The 15,059-nt window shown below is 42.8% G+C and overlaps 1 protein-coding gene across 4 annotated transcripts in view; it reads right to left on the bottom strand.

Moving 5' to 3' along the window:
* LOC137375957 (ETS-related transcription factor Elf-2-like) overlaps positions 1-15,059 on the bottom strand; it is a 165,097-nt gene that overhangs the window by 62,580 nt on the left and 87,458 nt on the right. For all 4 annotated transcript variants that reach the window (XM_068043757.1, XM_068043766.1, XM_068043746.1 and 1 more), the window contains exon 3: positions 10,652-10,817. In XM_068043757.1, the coding sequence (XP_067899858.1) occupies positions 10,652-10,817 (166 nt within the window). The remainder of the gene's footprint in view (positions 1-10,651; positions 10,818-15,059) is intronic.

Here is a 15,059-nt window from a genome sequence, read left to right as displayed (position 1 = left end):
CATTCAATACTCCCATTTTCTTGGTTTTCCTCACTTGTCTCCATTTCTAAGCAAATGTGTCCTTGATTGCTGTGTTTTCAGCTTCAATCCCTGATGATTCACAACGTTCAATGCTCATCCAGCCCATTTCACTGACACTGTGATGACTGACTTACTGAATTTATGACTATCTGCTCACTCTCAATGCCCTCACTTTTTCTTTAAATTCCTCTATTTTTTTCTGTAACACTATAACCTTTTCCTCAAGCTTTCTTTTGAAATTAGCAAACCATTTTCCCATGTCTTCACCCATCTATTATAACTAATTTTCTCTTTCATAAATATCCCACAGCCACAACACCTCATAGTCTCCATCTTAATTACACTCTCCTGGCGGTGCCCATTTAATTTTACTGACCCCCTGGTCCCCTTTTACTCTTCTCATTTGCACCCTTTAAAGTTTATTTATCTCTATTCCCCTTCCATCTTTATTTCTCCCTCTCTTTAAATTTTAATTCCCTCCCTCAGATACTCAATTTTTGCTGCATTTTAATTTTTCTTTCACAATTTTGGGATGTCAGAAACTCTGGCCTGGCCACATTTATTCCCATCCTCACTGATGTGCTGGGCTTTCTCCTTGAACCACTGTAGTCCTTCTGGTGATGGTGCTCCCACAATGCGTGTTTGCTATTGAATTCTAAGATTTTGGCCCTAAAACAAAGGAAGGGCAGCACATATCCAAGTTAGGATGGTGTGAACCTTCTCTCAGTTACCCAATTACCCAAAGACTGCTCAGACAGAAAGGGAATGGGTGACCGCCAGGCAGAGTAGAAGAACTTGGCAGGTAGTGCAGGACTGCCCTGGGTCCATCTCCCTTTCTAACAGGGGAATGCAGCAAGAGCCAAGTCTGTGGCACATAGGTGGCTCAGCCGCACAGGCGGGAAGGAAAAGGAGTGTGAGTGCTGTAGTGATAGGGGATTCTATCGTAAGGGGTACAGATAGGCGTTTCTGTGGCCAGAAACGTGACTCCAGGATGGTATGTTGCCTCCCTGGTGCTAGGGTCAAGGATGTCACAGAGCAACTGCAGGACATTCTGAAGGGGGAGGGTGAACAGTCAGAGGTCATGGTACACATTGGTACTAATGACCTAGGTAGAAAGAGGGATGAGGTCCTGCAACAAAAATTTAGGGAGCTAGGTAGCAGATTAAAAAGCAGGACCTCAAAGGTTATAATCTCTGGATTACTCCCAGTGCCACATGCTAGTGAGTATAGGAATAGTAGGATAGAGCAGATGAATATGTGGCTGAGGAGATGGTGCAGGAGGGAGGGCTTTAGTTTCCTGGACCATTGGGACTGATTCTGGCAAAGGTAGGATCTGTACAAGTTCGACGGGTTGCACCTGAACCAGAACAGGCCCAACCTCTTTGCTGGGAGGTTTGCTAGTGCTGTTGGGGTGGGGGAGGTTGTGGTTTAAACTAATTTGACAGGGGGGGGGTGGGATATAGAGTAGAGGTACAGTAGGGGGTGATGATCAGCCAAATATAGAAGAGAAACTGAGTCTGGAAGTCAGAGCAAACATAGACCTGTAAGGCACAAGTGAAAAATGCGAGGTTGGATTGCATCTATTTTAACGCAAGGAGTCTTACTAGTAAGGCAGGTGAATTGAGGGCATTGATTAGCACATGGGATTATGATATTACTGCTATCACAGAGACATGGTTCAGGGAGGGACAGGACTGGCAGCTCAATATTCCAGGGTATAGAACCTTCAGGCATGACAGGGGAGGGGATAAAAGAGGAGGTGGTATCGCACTGTTGATCAAGGAGTCAATTACTGCAGTAAGGAGGGATGATATCTTAGAAGGTTCCTCAAATGAGGCCATATGGGTAGAACTTAAAAACAAAAAGGGGGCAATCACTTGGCTGGGAATGTACTACAGGCCTCCAAACAGTCAGGAAGAGATAGAGGAGCAGATATGTAGGCAAATCTCAGAGAGGTGTAAAAATAATAGGGTAATAATAGTAGGGGATTTCAACTTCCCCAATATTAACTGGGATGGTCTTACTGCAAAAGGCTTAAAGGGGGCGGAATTCTTAAAATGCATACAGGAGTGCTTTTTGAGCCAGTACGTAGAAAGTCCTACAAGAGAAGGGGCAGTACTGCACCTAATCTTAGGGAAGTTTTTTTTTTTAATTCATTCATGGGATGTGGGCGTCGCTGGCCAAGGCAGCATTTTTTACCCATCCCTAATTGCCCTCGAGAAGGTGGTGGTGAGCTGCCTTCTTGAACCGCTGCAGTCCATGTGGGGTAGGTACACCCACAGTGCTATTAGGAAGGGAGTTCCAGGATTTTGACCCAGCGACAGTGAAGGAACGGCGATATAGTTCCAAGTCAGGATGGTGTGTGACTTGCAGGGGAACTTGCAGGTGGTGGTGTTCCCATGCATCTGCTGCCCTTGTCCTTCTAGTTGGTAGAGGTCACGGGTTTGGAAGGTGCTGTCTAAGGAGCCTTGGTGCATTGCTGCAGTGCATCTTGTAGATGGTACACACTGCTGCTACTCAGAGTCGGTGGTGGAGGGAGTGAATATTTATAGATGGGGTGCCAATCAAGCAGGCTGCTTTGTCCTGGATGGTGTCGAGCTTCTTGAGTGTTGTTGGAGCTGCACCCATCCAGGCAAGTGGAGAGTATTCCATCACACCTGAATTGTGCCTTGTAGATGGTAGACAGGCTTTGGGGAGTCAGGTGGTGAGTTACTCGCTGCAGGATTCCTAGCCTCTGACCTGTTCTTGAAGCCACGGTATTTATATGGCTACTCCAGTTCAGTTTCTGGTCAATGGTAGCCCCTAGAATGTTGATAGTGGGAGATTCAGCGATGGTAATGCCATTGAGATGGTTCGATTCTCTCTTGTTGGAGATGGTGATTGCCTGGCACTTGTGTGGCGCGAATGTTACTTGCCACTTATCAGCCCAAGCCTGGATATTGTCCAAGTCTTGCTGCATTTCTACACGGACTGTTTCAGTATCTGAGGAGTCATGAATGGTGCTGAACAATGTGCAATCATCAGCGAATATCCCCACTTCTGACCTTATGATTGAAGGAAGGTCATTGATGAAGCAGCTGAAGATGGTTGGGCCTCGGACACTACCCTGAGGAACTCCTGCGGTGATGTCCTGGAGCTCAGTTGACTGACCTCCAACAACCACAACCATCTTCCTTTGCGCTAGGTGTGACTCCAACCAGCGGAGGGTTTTCCCCCTGATTCTCATTGGCCTCAGTTTTTCTAGGGCTCCTTGATGCCATATTCAGTCAAATGCTGCCTTGATGTCACTCTCACCTCACTTCGAGTTCAGCTCTTTTGTCCATATTTGAACCAAGGCTGTAATGAGGTCAGGTGCTGGCGGAACCCAAACTGAGCATCACTGAGCAGGTTATTGCTAAGCAAGTACCACTTGATGGCACTGTTGATGACACCTTCCATCACTTTACTAATGATTGAGAGTAGGCTGATGGGGCAGTAATTGGCCGGGTTGGACTTGCCCTGATTTTTGTGTACAGGACATACCTGGGCAATTTTCCACATTGCAGGGTAGATGCCAGTGTTGTAGCTGTACTGGAACAGCTTGGCTAGGAGCGTGGCAAGTTCTGGAGCACAGGTACTATTGCCGGAATATTGTCAGGACCCATAGCCTTTGCAGTATCCAGTGCCTTCAGTCATTTCTTGATATCACGCGGAGTGAATCGTATTGGCTGAAGTCTGGCATCTGTGATGCTGGGGACTTCAGGAGGAGGCAGAGATGGATCCTCAATTCAGCACTTCTGGCTGAAGATTGTTGCAAATGCTTCAGCCTTATCTTTCGCACTGATGTGCTGGGCTCCCCCATCATTGAGGATGGGGATATTTGTGGAGCCACCTCCTCCAGTTAGTTGTTTAATTGTCCACCACCATTTACGACTGGATGTGGCAGGACTGTAGAGTTTAGATCTGATCCATTGGTTATGGGATCACTTAGCTCTGCCTATCGCATGCAGCTTAGGCAGTTTGGCACACAGATAGTTCTGTGTTGTAGCTTCACCAGGTTGACACCTCATTTTGAGTTATGCCTGGTGCTGCTCCTGGCATGCTCTCCTGCACTCTTCATTGAACCACGGTTGGTCTCCTGGCTTGATGGTAATGGTAGAGTGGGGGATATGCCGGGCAATGAGGTTACAGATTGTGGTTGAGTATAATTCTGCTGATGGCCCTCAGCGCCTCATGGATGCCCAGTTTTGCATTGCTAGATCTGTTCAAAATCTATCCCATTTAGCACAGTGGTATTGCCACACAACACGAAGGAGGGTATCCTCAATGTGAAGGCAGAACTTCGTCTCCACAAGGACTGTGCGGTGGTCACTCCTACCAATACTGTCATGGACCGATGCATCTGCAGCAGGCAGATTGGTGAGGACAAGGTCAAGTATGTTTTCCCCTCTTGTTGGTTCCCTCACCACCTGCCGCAGACCCAGTCTAGCAGATATGTCCTTTAGGACTCGGCCAGCTCGGTAGTAGTGCTGCTACCAAGCCAGTCTTGGTGATGGACACTGAGGTCCCCCACCCAGAGTACATTCTGTGCCCTTGCCACCCTCAGTGCTTCCTCCAAGTGCTGTTCAACATGGAGGAGTACTGACTCATCAACTGAGGGAGGGCAGTAGGTGGTAATCAGCAGGAGGTTTCCTTGTCCATGTTTGACCTGATGCCATGAGACTTCATGGGGTCCAGAGTCGATGTTGAGGACTCCCAGGGCAACTCCCTCCCTACTGTATACCACTGTGCCACCACCTCTGCTGGGTCTGTCCTACCAGTGGGACAGGACATACCCGGGGATGATGATGGCAGATTCTGTCTGTTAGGTATGATTCCGTGAGTATGACTATGTCAGGTTGTTGCTTGACTAGTCTGTGGGACAACTCTCCCAACTTTGGCACAAACCCCTAGATGTTAGTAAGGAGGACTTTGCAGGGTCGACAGGGCTGGGTTTGCCGTTGTCGTTTCCGATGCCTAGGTCGATGCTGGGTGGTCCGTCCGGTTTCATTCCTTTTTATTGACTTTGTAGCGGTTAGATACAACTGAATGGCTTGCTGGGCCATTTCAGAGGGCATGTAAGAGTCAACCGCATTGCTGTGGGTCTGGAATCACATGTCGGCCAGGCCAGGTAAAGACAGCAGCTTTCCTTCCCTAAAGGACATGAGTGAATCAGATGGGTTTTTACAGTAATCGACAATGGTTTCATGGCCATCATCAGACTAGCTTTTTAATTCCAGATTTAGTAATTGAATTCAAATTCCACCTTCTGCTGTGGTGGGATTTGAACCCATGTCCCCAGAGCAATACCCTGGGTCTCTAGGTTACTACTCCAGTGACAATACAATGATGCCACAGCCTCCAAGCTGGACAAGTGGTAGAAGTGTCAGTGGGGGAACATTTCGGGGATAGTGACCATAACTCTGTTAGATTTAAGGTAGTTATGGAAAAGGACAAAGACGGACCGGAAATAAAGGCCGATTTCAGTATGATAAAACACTGTACTACAGCTACTTGTAGGCAAGTCCACATCAGACCAGTGGGAGTCATTCAAAGAGGAAATAGTGAGAGTTCAGAGCAAACATGTACCTGTTAAAGGTGAAAAGTAACACCAACAAGTCCAGGGAACCCTGGATGTCAAGGGATATAGAGGATTGGATCAGGAAAAAAAAAAGGAGGCTTATGGCAGATTCAGAGCGCTGAAAACAGCGGTGGCCCTAGAGGAGTGTAGAAAGTGGGGGGGGGGGGGGGGGGGGGAGACTTAAAAAAGTAATTGGGAGAGCGAAAAGGGGACATGAAAAAACACTGGCGGGCAAGATAAAGGAAAATCTCAAGGCGTTTTATAAGTATATTAAGGGTAAGAGGATAACCAGGGAAAGAGTAGGGCCCATTAGGGACCAAAGTGGCAATCTGCGTGTGCAGCCAGAGGATATAGGTGAGGTTTTAAATAATTCCTTTTCATCTGTGTTCACTATGGAGAAGGATGATGTAGGTGTAGAGATCAGGCAGGGGGATTGTGATATACTTGAACATATTAGTATTGAAAGGGAGGAAGTATTAGCTGTTCTAGCAGGCTTAAAAGTGGATAAATCCCCAGGCCCAGATGAGATGTATCCTAGGCTGTTACATGAGGCAAGGGAGGAGATAGCAGGAGTTCTGACACAAATTTTCAAATCCTCTCAGGCCACAGGAGGGGTACCAGAGGACTGGAGGTCAGCGAATGTGGTACCATTATTCAAGAAGGGTAGCAAGGATAAACCAGGTAATTACAGATCGGTGAGTCTAACATCAGTGGTAGGGAAACTATTGGAAAAAATTCTGAGGGACAGGATTAATCTCCACTTGGAAAGGCAGGGATTAATCAGGGATAGTCAGCATGGCTTTGTCGGGGGAGATCATGTCTAACTTGATTGAATTTTTTGAGGAGGTGACTAGATGTATAGATGAGGGTAAAGTAGTTGATGTACTCTGCATGGACTTCAGTAAGGCTTTTGATAAGGTCCCGCATGGGAAATTGGTTAAGAAGGTAAGAGCCCATGGGATCCAGGGCAATTTGGCAAATTGGATCCAAAATTGGCTTAGTGGCAGGAGGCAGAGGGTTGAGGATTGTTTCTGCAAGTGGAAGCCTGTGACCAGTGGTGTACCACAGAGATCGGTGCTGGGACCCTTGCTGTTTGTCGTGAACATTAATGATTTAGACGTGAATATAGGAGGTATGATTGTAAGTTCACCGATGACATGAAAATTGGTGGTGTCGTAAATAGTGAGGAGGAAAGCCTTAGATTACAGGACAATATAGATGGGCTGGTAAGATGGGTGGAGCTATGGCAAATGGAATTTAATCCTGAGAAGTGTGAGGTGATGCATTTTGGGAGGACTAGCAAGGCAAGGGAATATACAATGGATGGTAGGACCCTAGGAAGTACAGAGGGACCTTGGTGTACTTGTCCATAGATCACTGAAGGCAGCAGCACAGGTAGATAAGGTGGTTAGGAAGGCATATAGGATACTTGCTTTTATTAGCGAAGGCATAGAATATAAGAGCAGGGAGGTTATGATGGAGCTGTATAAAATGCTAGTTAGGCCACAGTTGGAGTACTGTGTACAGTTCTGGGCACCACACTATAGGAAGGATGTGATTGCACTGGAGAGGGTGCAGAGGAAATTCACCAGGATGTTGCCTGGGCTGGAGCATTTCAGCTATGAAGAGAGACTGAAAAGGCTAGGGTTGTTTTCCTTACAGCAGAGAAGGATGAGGGGGGACATGATTGAGGTGTACAAAATTATGAGGGGCATTGATAGATTAGATAGGAAGATACTTTTTCCCTTAGCGGAGAGGTCAATAACCGGATTTAGGTTAAGGGGCAGGAGGTTTAGAGGGGGTTTGAGGAAAAAAATTTCTCCCAAAGATTGGAAGCTGGAACGCACTGCCTGAAGAGATGGTAGAGGCAGCAACCATCACAGCATTTAAGAAGCATTTAGATTAGCACTTGAAACACCATAGCATACAAGGCTACGGGCCAAGTGCTGGAAAATAGGATTAGAATAGGCAGGTGCTTGATGGCCAGCACAGACACGATGGGCTGAAGGGCCTGTTTCTGTGCTGCATGACTCTAATTTTTAACAAGTGCTACTTTACAATTTTAGCTTCTCGGCTGGTCTCTTTAATTTCTCTTTCTCACAGGTCCTTCCTTTTGATTCAGCTACACTCAACTGTTCCCTTTTAACTTCACATATGTGCTATCCCTATTCTTCTGCCAATTACTGCCCATTTTAATTCTTCCATTTCTTTTTGAATTCACCTAGTCTTACTGATTTTCCATTCCCGTAACTATCTTATGTACCTCTAATATTACCTCTCCATGTTTGCTTTCCATCTTTCCTCATAACATAGTCCTTTTAACACCAGGGCTCAGTACAGTGGCTGTTATTTGCAATCCCTCTAAGTGCTTTAATGTCCCTCTTGTGTCTCAGTAACCAGAACTGAAAACAGTGTTCAAGGTTTAATCAAGACTCCTTCTGATTTACTGCTTTGTATGAAGTTTAACATCTTATTAGCTTGTTGATTGCTACTTTGCATTGGCTGGACATGTTGAGCATCAAGTCTGCCAAGACACCTGGGTCTTTTTGAAATTCATCTTTCGTTACTTTAACACCATTTATCGAGTGTGTGTCACCCATTTTTCCTTTGTGTGTGCAGTATTTACATTGTCTGCATTAAATTTCATCGACCATTGTTCTGTCACCATTTTGTCTGATCCCCTCTGTAATTTCTGAACTCTCTCCTCAGTTTCCAGCTCCTCTCCTAGTTTGGTATTATCTGCAAATCTTATCAAATTACAGGGAGTATCTCATGAAGTCCATCACCCTCCTTTGCTTTTTCTGCAGGATGGTACTTCAATGTTTTGAAATTTATTTATATGGATGGCAGGAGCCATCACCTCACTGCACAACTTCCTAATCGACCACAAAAGTTCACAAAAAAAAACAGAGTAAAAATTGTAGTTGGACCAAACCCAAACTCTTAATATCCCTACATTGTATTTTGTGGGTGTTGCTGACAGACTTGAGCTTGGATGATCTTGCTGAAGATTTAATTCCTCCATTTTTCATTCTCCTCTTTAACAGGTTAGAATGGCTGCAGGTGACAATGTTGTGGTGCAATATATACAGAATTCCTCGGAAAATGGAACATTATCAGAATTTCAGCTAAACAGATGAAAGGTATATGGAGGTGGCAGGGGATGAGGAAGAGAGAACAGCCAGATTATTGTGAGACTATTAATTAAGAAATAACTTAAACTGCCTCCATTGGTAGGTAATTTTAGGAAAAGGCAGGGAAGGCTATGTGAAATTTGGTCAAAAAGGACTAGTATCCATTATATTGTACAAGATTAGTCGTATCTTATTCGTGGTATATGGAGAATAATAAATTTAAAAATTAACTTCAAAAAAATGCAATTCCTTTACCATCATGAAATATCTGTGTTTGGAAGCTTTCCTGATGGCTCGACAGTTTAAGGCAGTGAATGGTTGAGTCCTGCAGATGAAGGAGGACCCAGGTACCATGTGAGCTGCATTAACAAATCAACATAGAGCATAAAGTCTTTTTACGTGTGTTTATTTCCCCCAAAATACTTCATTTTGTCAACGAGCATTGGCACCACTGATGAGATAACTACCTTAAAGTTAAAATAGATTTTTCACACTAAGAGAAAACATATTTTGCAAAACTCTACAGATTGCTAAATGGCCAACAAAATGTTTGTTTAAAATACAGCAATCAAACCAAAGGGAAGCAGTGTTGTGACTGGTTGTAGGATATGCAGTGCTTTTGCTTAATACTATTAGTATTCATAATAACCAATCTACACAGAAAAGAAGGAGACAAAAAAAATTTTGTAAACATATCTGTCAATTAATGGAAATTGAAAAGTGTGTCCAAAATAAAATGTGAATCGGAAAACATCTGCCTCTTTACTACTGTAACTGGCAATGTTTTGCTCAGACTCCAAGGTTGTAGATCCAGCACTGTAATTATGATATACATTTTTGCAAAGTTAATTTACCTAAAATGAAATGGTGAAATGGACCCAATTTATAGTGAACTCTAAATAGGGCAACTTCCTGGTCACATTCATTGAATAATACCATATTTTATTAGCTGTCTTAGCAGTTTGCAGCTAACTCATGTAAGTAGAGTACACGCTGAGCAGTATGAGTCTTTGTAAACAAGGCTACATGAGAAGTTTAAGGCTCACTGTTTCCAGGCTGTAAAACAATCCACAATGGTTACAATGCTGATCCAGTGATTCACTCTGTAAAGTGCAAAAACATACACTGGGCAGAAACACTATCAAGGTTGGCTGGGGTGCATTCCACGGTGAAGTAACCTGCTGATCTTTATAGATCAGGTTCACTTATTAAGAATGGCCAATTTGGTGGGTACCAAACCAAAACACAGTCAGTCAATCATAGTTCTGCGTGTATCACTGTGTTTCGAAAAGAAGAGAAAATCAGAACAAAACAAAAACAATATATTTATGTTCCAGAAGGTGGCAGGATATAGATTCATAGCTGGACTGCAACTCTCTATATGTTTAATATTCTCATGGATCTCAACGTTCTTCTGTGAAAGAACATAGCAAAAGGCAGGTGTTTCCCTACAGGTAAGAAGGGAGGAATTTCAGAAGGAAAATAAAGGACGGGGGGTGCGGGGTCACCTTGAGCTACTCACTCACTTACCTCCTACTAGCCAGTGTAGAAGCAAGTTTCTTGCCTCTCTCTCTCTCTCTCTCACAGGAAACCAGACATTTCACAAATATAACATACAATAATTTAAGATAAACACAGATCAACCCCACGCACGGATGACTTAAGGTTATGTTTACATCCACCCACTCTTACTAAATCTACAATGGTACATCATTTTATCACCTATCAAAGTAATTTTTAAGCATCTGCTATTAAAATAAAACCTGTGAAAATGGAGGAACATCCATTAATTTCCTCTCTCCCCATTGTGGTGTTGCACTGAAGGGAGTATGTTTTAATCCACAGGACTTCGGAGTACATTCTAAATGTGTAATTTCTCCATTAGCATAACTCTTACCAGTTTCTGACGAATCTGTCTCAATCTCTTGTTCTTCTGCAACATCTTGCATCAAGTAAGTTTCATCATCATAGACCAGTATCTGTGCTGCATAGCCCTGGTCAAGCCTGGCACTGGGAACTGGCTCCACAATCACTGCAGGGTAGCCTATACCCTTTTCTGCCTCCTACAGGGCAAAGTAGCAAAGAACACATGAAGAATTATAAAAATGCATCACATAAATAGGCTTATCAGCACAGCAATTTTTTTTAAAATTACATTGATCTTATATTGTTTGCATTCAGTCACTAAGTCATTCTCCATGCTTTCGGACATATCTGCCATTAATAAAACAGTTATGTGCTTGTCTTAGCACAACATGCCCATCAACAACAGAGGAAATCATGAAAAGAATGGCAGTCTTGATTGCTCTCTTCGCTTTGCTGGAGATTCCTGATCGAGCGACACTGACTTGGAACCAGGCCTGGGGTGGGGGGGGGGTGGTGGTAGGGGAAGGAGGAGGCAAGGAGAGACAAAAATAATCTGAAGGGTGTTCTGTACATGACATGGCTAATTAGGTGGGCTGAATCACCTTTTGTCGTTGCTACCTTATGCCCAGCTTTTAAATTAAATAAAGCCCAGCACAACTCATGGTCCATTACAGCATCAAAAAGAAAATATCTTTCAAGTCTATTTATAAGATTATTTATGGAAAATGCCACACTTCATAAAAATTGTTTATATTGATAGTTAAAAAATTTTCAAATATATTTAGGAGCCACAGTTTTACGTGGGAGAAGGCCTTAAGCTTAAAACAGATTCAAAACATGATCTCATACAATTTCAAGGTGGTTTGAATGTCAAATACATCAAATGAATCCAATAGCTTGTAAAATTGTTGCATTTATATCCGAGGTATTTTCAAAAGCTGGCACAGGGGGAAGGGGAAAAAATTGTCCACTGCAGCCATCCGAACTTCCTACACTTTCAACAGCGAGTCTTCCCATATTCAATTTCGCTGCTTCTTGCAAAAGAACCTCTACCACTGATTCCAAATGCCTTCTTCAACTGATTCCCACAGGAAATAAACCTCTTCAGAAACTACAATTGGTCCCAGCACCCCTGGACTAAAGGTAGGGGTGGGGGGTGGAATGGTGGGGAATGCAAATTCATCTAGGACTCCTGATTCCATTTACCATCCAGTACTTCCTACTGAAAATCCATGTTTGTGATGGAGTTTGGGTGAGGACAGAATTCAACTAGGCTATGTTGTCCTCCCCAGCTGAATAACTTAGAAACACTTACTCAGAAGAGGTACCAGGAAGCTGTTGGCACCCATGGAATTGTACCTCAAAAGGGGTCAGCATTTCAAGAGGCGAGAGAACTGGTTCCAAAAGAAAAAATGCAAGTGTCAAATCCTGACCAGGGGCATGTTGGAACAGCAGCAGCGCCAGTTCATTTTATTTTCTACTACTGGGTTTTTAAAACAGTGGAGCCCATTTACTCCAGGACTCCAAACAGGTCAGTGTTTGCCTGGGGTTCTTGGATTAGCTGGATTTACATGGCAATTTTGACTTGGGTTTAATAAACAAAATGTCACATTCACTTGGAATAAATGAGACATTCTGTTTCCTATACAATTCAGAACTAATTTGTAACTTATCAAAAGGTTCCGTAAGAAATATTTGGAATGGCACAGTGATACAAGTATCTCAAAAATGTTTCTTAAACCATTGCTTTAGGTCTGCAAAATTAAATTGATGTTTTTGATGTAAATCTCCAATGTGTGCCACTACCATAGTATGGGTCAGACTTTTAATCTCTCTTCTCGAATGCAGTATTAATCCCTGATTAGCAAATGCAAACAAGCAACAGCATGGGTTGATAAGGAAACCATTTCTTTCCCAGCCTGACTCTGTACCTCTTAGGATTTACAGAGGCCTAGCAGGAGGTCACCTGACTACTCTTGGCTGCTGCTGCTAGATGTGAGGCCTGGAGAGAAAACAAATAGATTTATACCCTCAAAACATTTCTACAAATAATTACTTTGCTGGTGGCACCAAATTCACTGTGCTGTACTAATTTTAAAAACATGTCAAACCAAGCCGGATTCTTGTCCCTGGAGTGAGAAAAGCTTGAGAAAGAAACACAGCAATTATTACACACATTGTGCTTTGCATCAGACCTTCTAATCTGAATGGCTCAATACAACACCGGGCTGCGTAAACCCTAACTGAGCCATCGAGGGAGCTATTTAGTTTTCATATATAAATCATGAACACTGACACAGTGCAAACAAATACAAATCATTTGTACTCCAGCACAATGAAAAGCTTAAAGCACTGATGGCCATGTTGTATAAGCGAAGTCTGCTGATCTATTTTTGTGGCTGTGGATCACAACAGCCCAGAACGTATGGTGTTAAAAATTAAATTTACAGCAACAGATCTGAGTAAGCGAGAACATTTATCCTGTGTGAAGACACCCTACAGCTCATACATAAACAAATGTATGCGTGCAATGTTCTATTGACAAAAACAAAGTTAATTCTTAGCTGCTGTACTACATGCAGCAATTTCTGTAATGAGGTTTCAAACAATCCACAACATTTAATGCACAGGTGCTGTACATTCATGGTCCTGCCTTAAAAATCAGTGAGGAAGGATAACCACCTGCTTTTGTCTACACCCTGTACGATGATCCATCAAAACATACTGCCAGTAAAAACAGGCACATATGTACAGCATTTCCAAATTTCACATAAATGCCAATTTATTAGAACACAAATAATAAAAATAAACAAGCTTCTATTTCTACAAATATAAACAGAAAACCAGGACTGGGCAAAGAGGGTAAGAAACATTCCAACAGGCAGACTTAAGTTTTGCAGATGGGATTCCTTCTTTAAAAAAAAAATCACATTGGTATTTGGTCATTATTTTGGGCTCCACCAATATGCTCCATGAGTGAATGCTTGTAACAGCTTGGATCACTATCAGTTTGAATCCACACTGCCACAGGAATGGCTTAGCATCCTCTCAATACTCAATATATCTTAGAAGCTTAAACCAAAAAGTTCTCATCCAAGGTCATTTGTGTTTAAACTTTAGCATCTATAGAAAGAAATTTAGTTCCAAGATTCATTGCTTACTGGGACATAAAGGCAGAAGATGCCTCACTATGTTTGAGCATATGTTTTCAGTATCTGTGGCACCAAGTCTGCGTATGGAATAGAATGAGTACCAGACTGACAGTCTAACATACAGACGATTCTGAACAGGACTCTTTCTCAAGGGAACACAGGCTCAGATTGGGGGGGGGGGGGGGGGGGGGGGGGGCAGGGGAGCCGTGGGGTGAAGTCATTTGTCAATCTGTCAGAAATCTTGAATACTGAAGCCACATACAAGATGCTTCTTGCAAAGGTGCAAACGGGATGTGAATAGTTCTCAGTTCCAAGTTTCTGGAAGGTGCTGAGTGCCTGGAGACGGGAAATGATTCATCAAGTCTGATGAAAACTTGGAAGTTTTTGAATGTTTTAGTGGGAACAAATTACTGTTCAAGGTCACAGTCTGTACTGACACAACACCCAGTACCATATTTTCAAAAGGAACTCAGACACGGAAAGGAAGCTCTTGATTACCGGACTTTGAATTTTCATAACTCCCCTATCTCACAGGAGTCATTGTACCCACCCATGTAGCAAAAATAAAACTGTTGGAAGAATCAATTCAAAAAAATCTTAGCTTCTAGGTTTTCTTTAACGTAGCCGGGATTATTCTCCCCACTAAGTCTTCAATTTCTTTTCCACAAGTTTACAAATTATCAAGACTAAAACTAAAATTGGTTTGAAAACGCTGTCATTTTAATGAAATACCAATTCTAAAACTGCAAAACCCTCGCCATACTCTTCATTTTGTTCAGGAAGGAGTGTAACAAATCCACGGGGGTTTATGTAAACCAAGGAAGGAAATGTCTTGAAGCACATTGGTCTATCACTGTTAGTAATGACGGTCAGTCTGTTTTAGGGAGTGACTATCGTGGTGCGGCCCCTTTCTCCCAAGTACTGCTAAGTATTTGTTAATACACCAATGCTAAAAAAAAACAATTCCACTGACCAGTAATAAGTAGCATAACCTCAGAGCGTTAAATGTCGATTTGAAAGACACACAACACACTAAATGCATGAGGGTGAATTGCAAGTACTTAGAGCACATGATACGTGAACCTAGATAGGCTGAAATTTAAGAATGCATTTTGAAAGGTTCATTCCTTCTTCATTAATAACATACAATTATATTAAAAGATACTGCAAAATATTCTCCAATGCACAGCTTTATCAAAAAACTGTAAATTATGATTTGTACCTATTACAAACACATTCCAATTAATTGGGTATTCTGCCATTCTCCATTTAATGGCATCTTAAAAT

Source organism: Heterodontus francisci, chromosome 1 (assembly GCF_036365525.1).
Source record: "Heterodontus francisci isolate sHetFra1 chromosome 1, sHetFra1.hap1, whole genome shotgun sequence".
Lineage (NCBI taxonomy): Eukaryota > Metazoa > Chordata > Chondrichthyes > Heterodontiformes > Heterodontidae > Heterodontus > Heterodontus francisci.
This window is presented reverse-complemented; position numbering and strand designations above follow the sequence as displayed.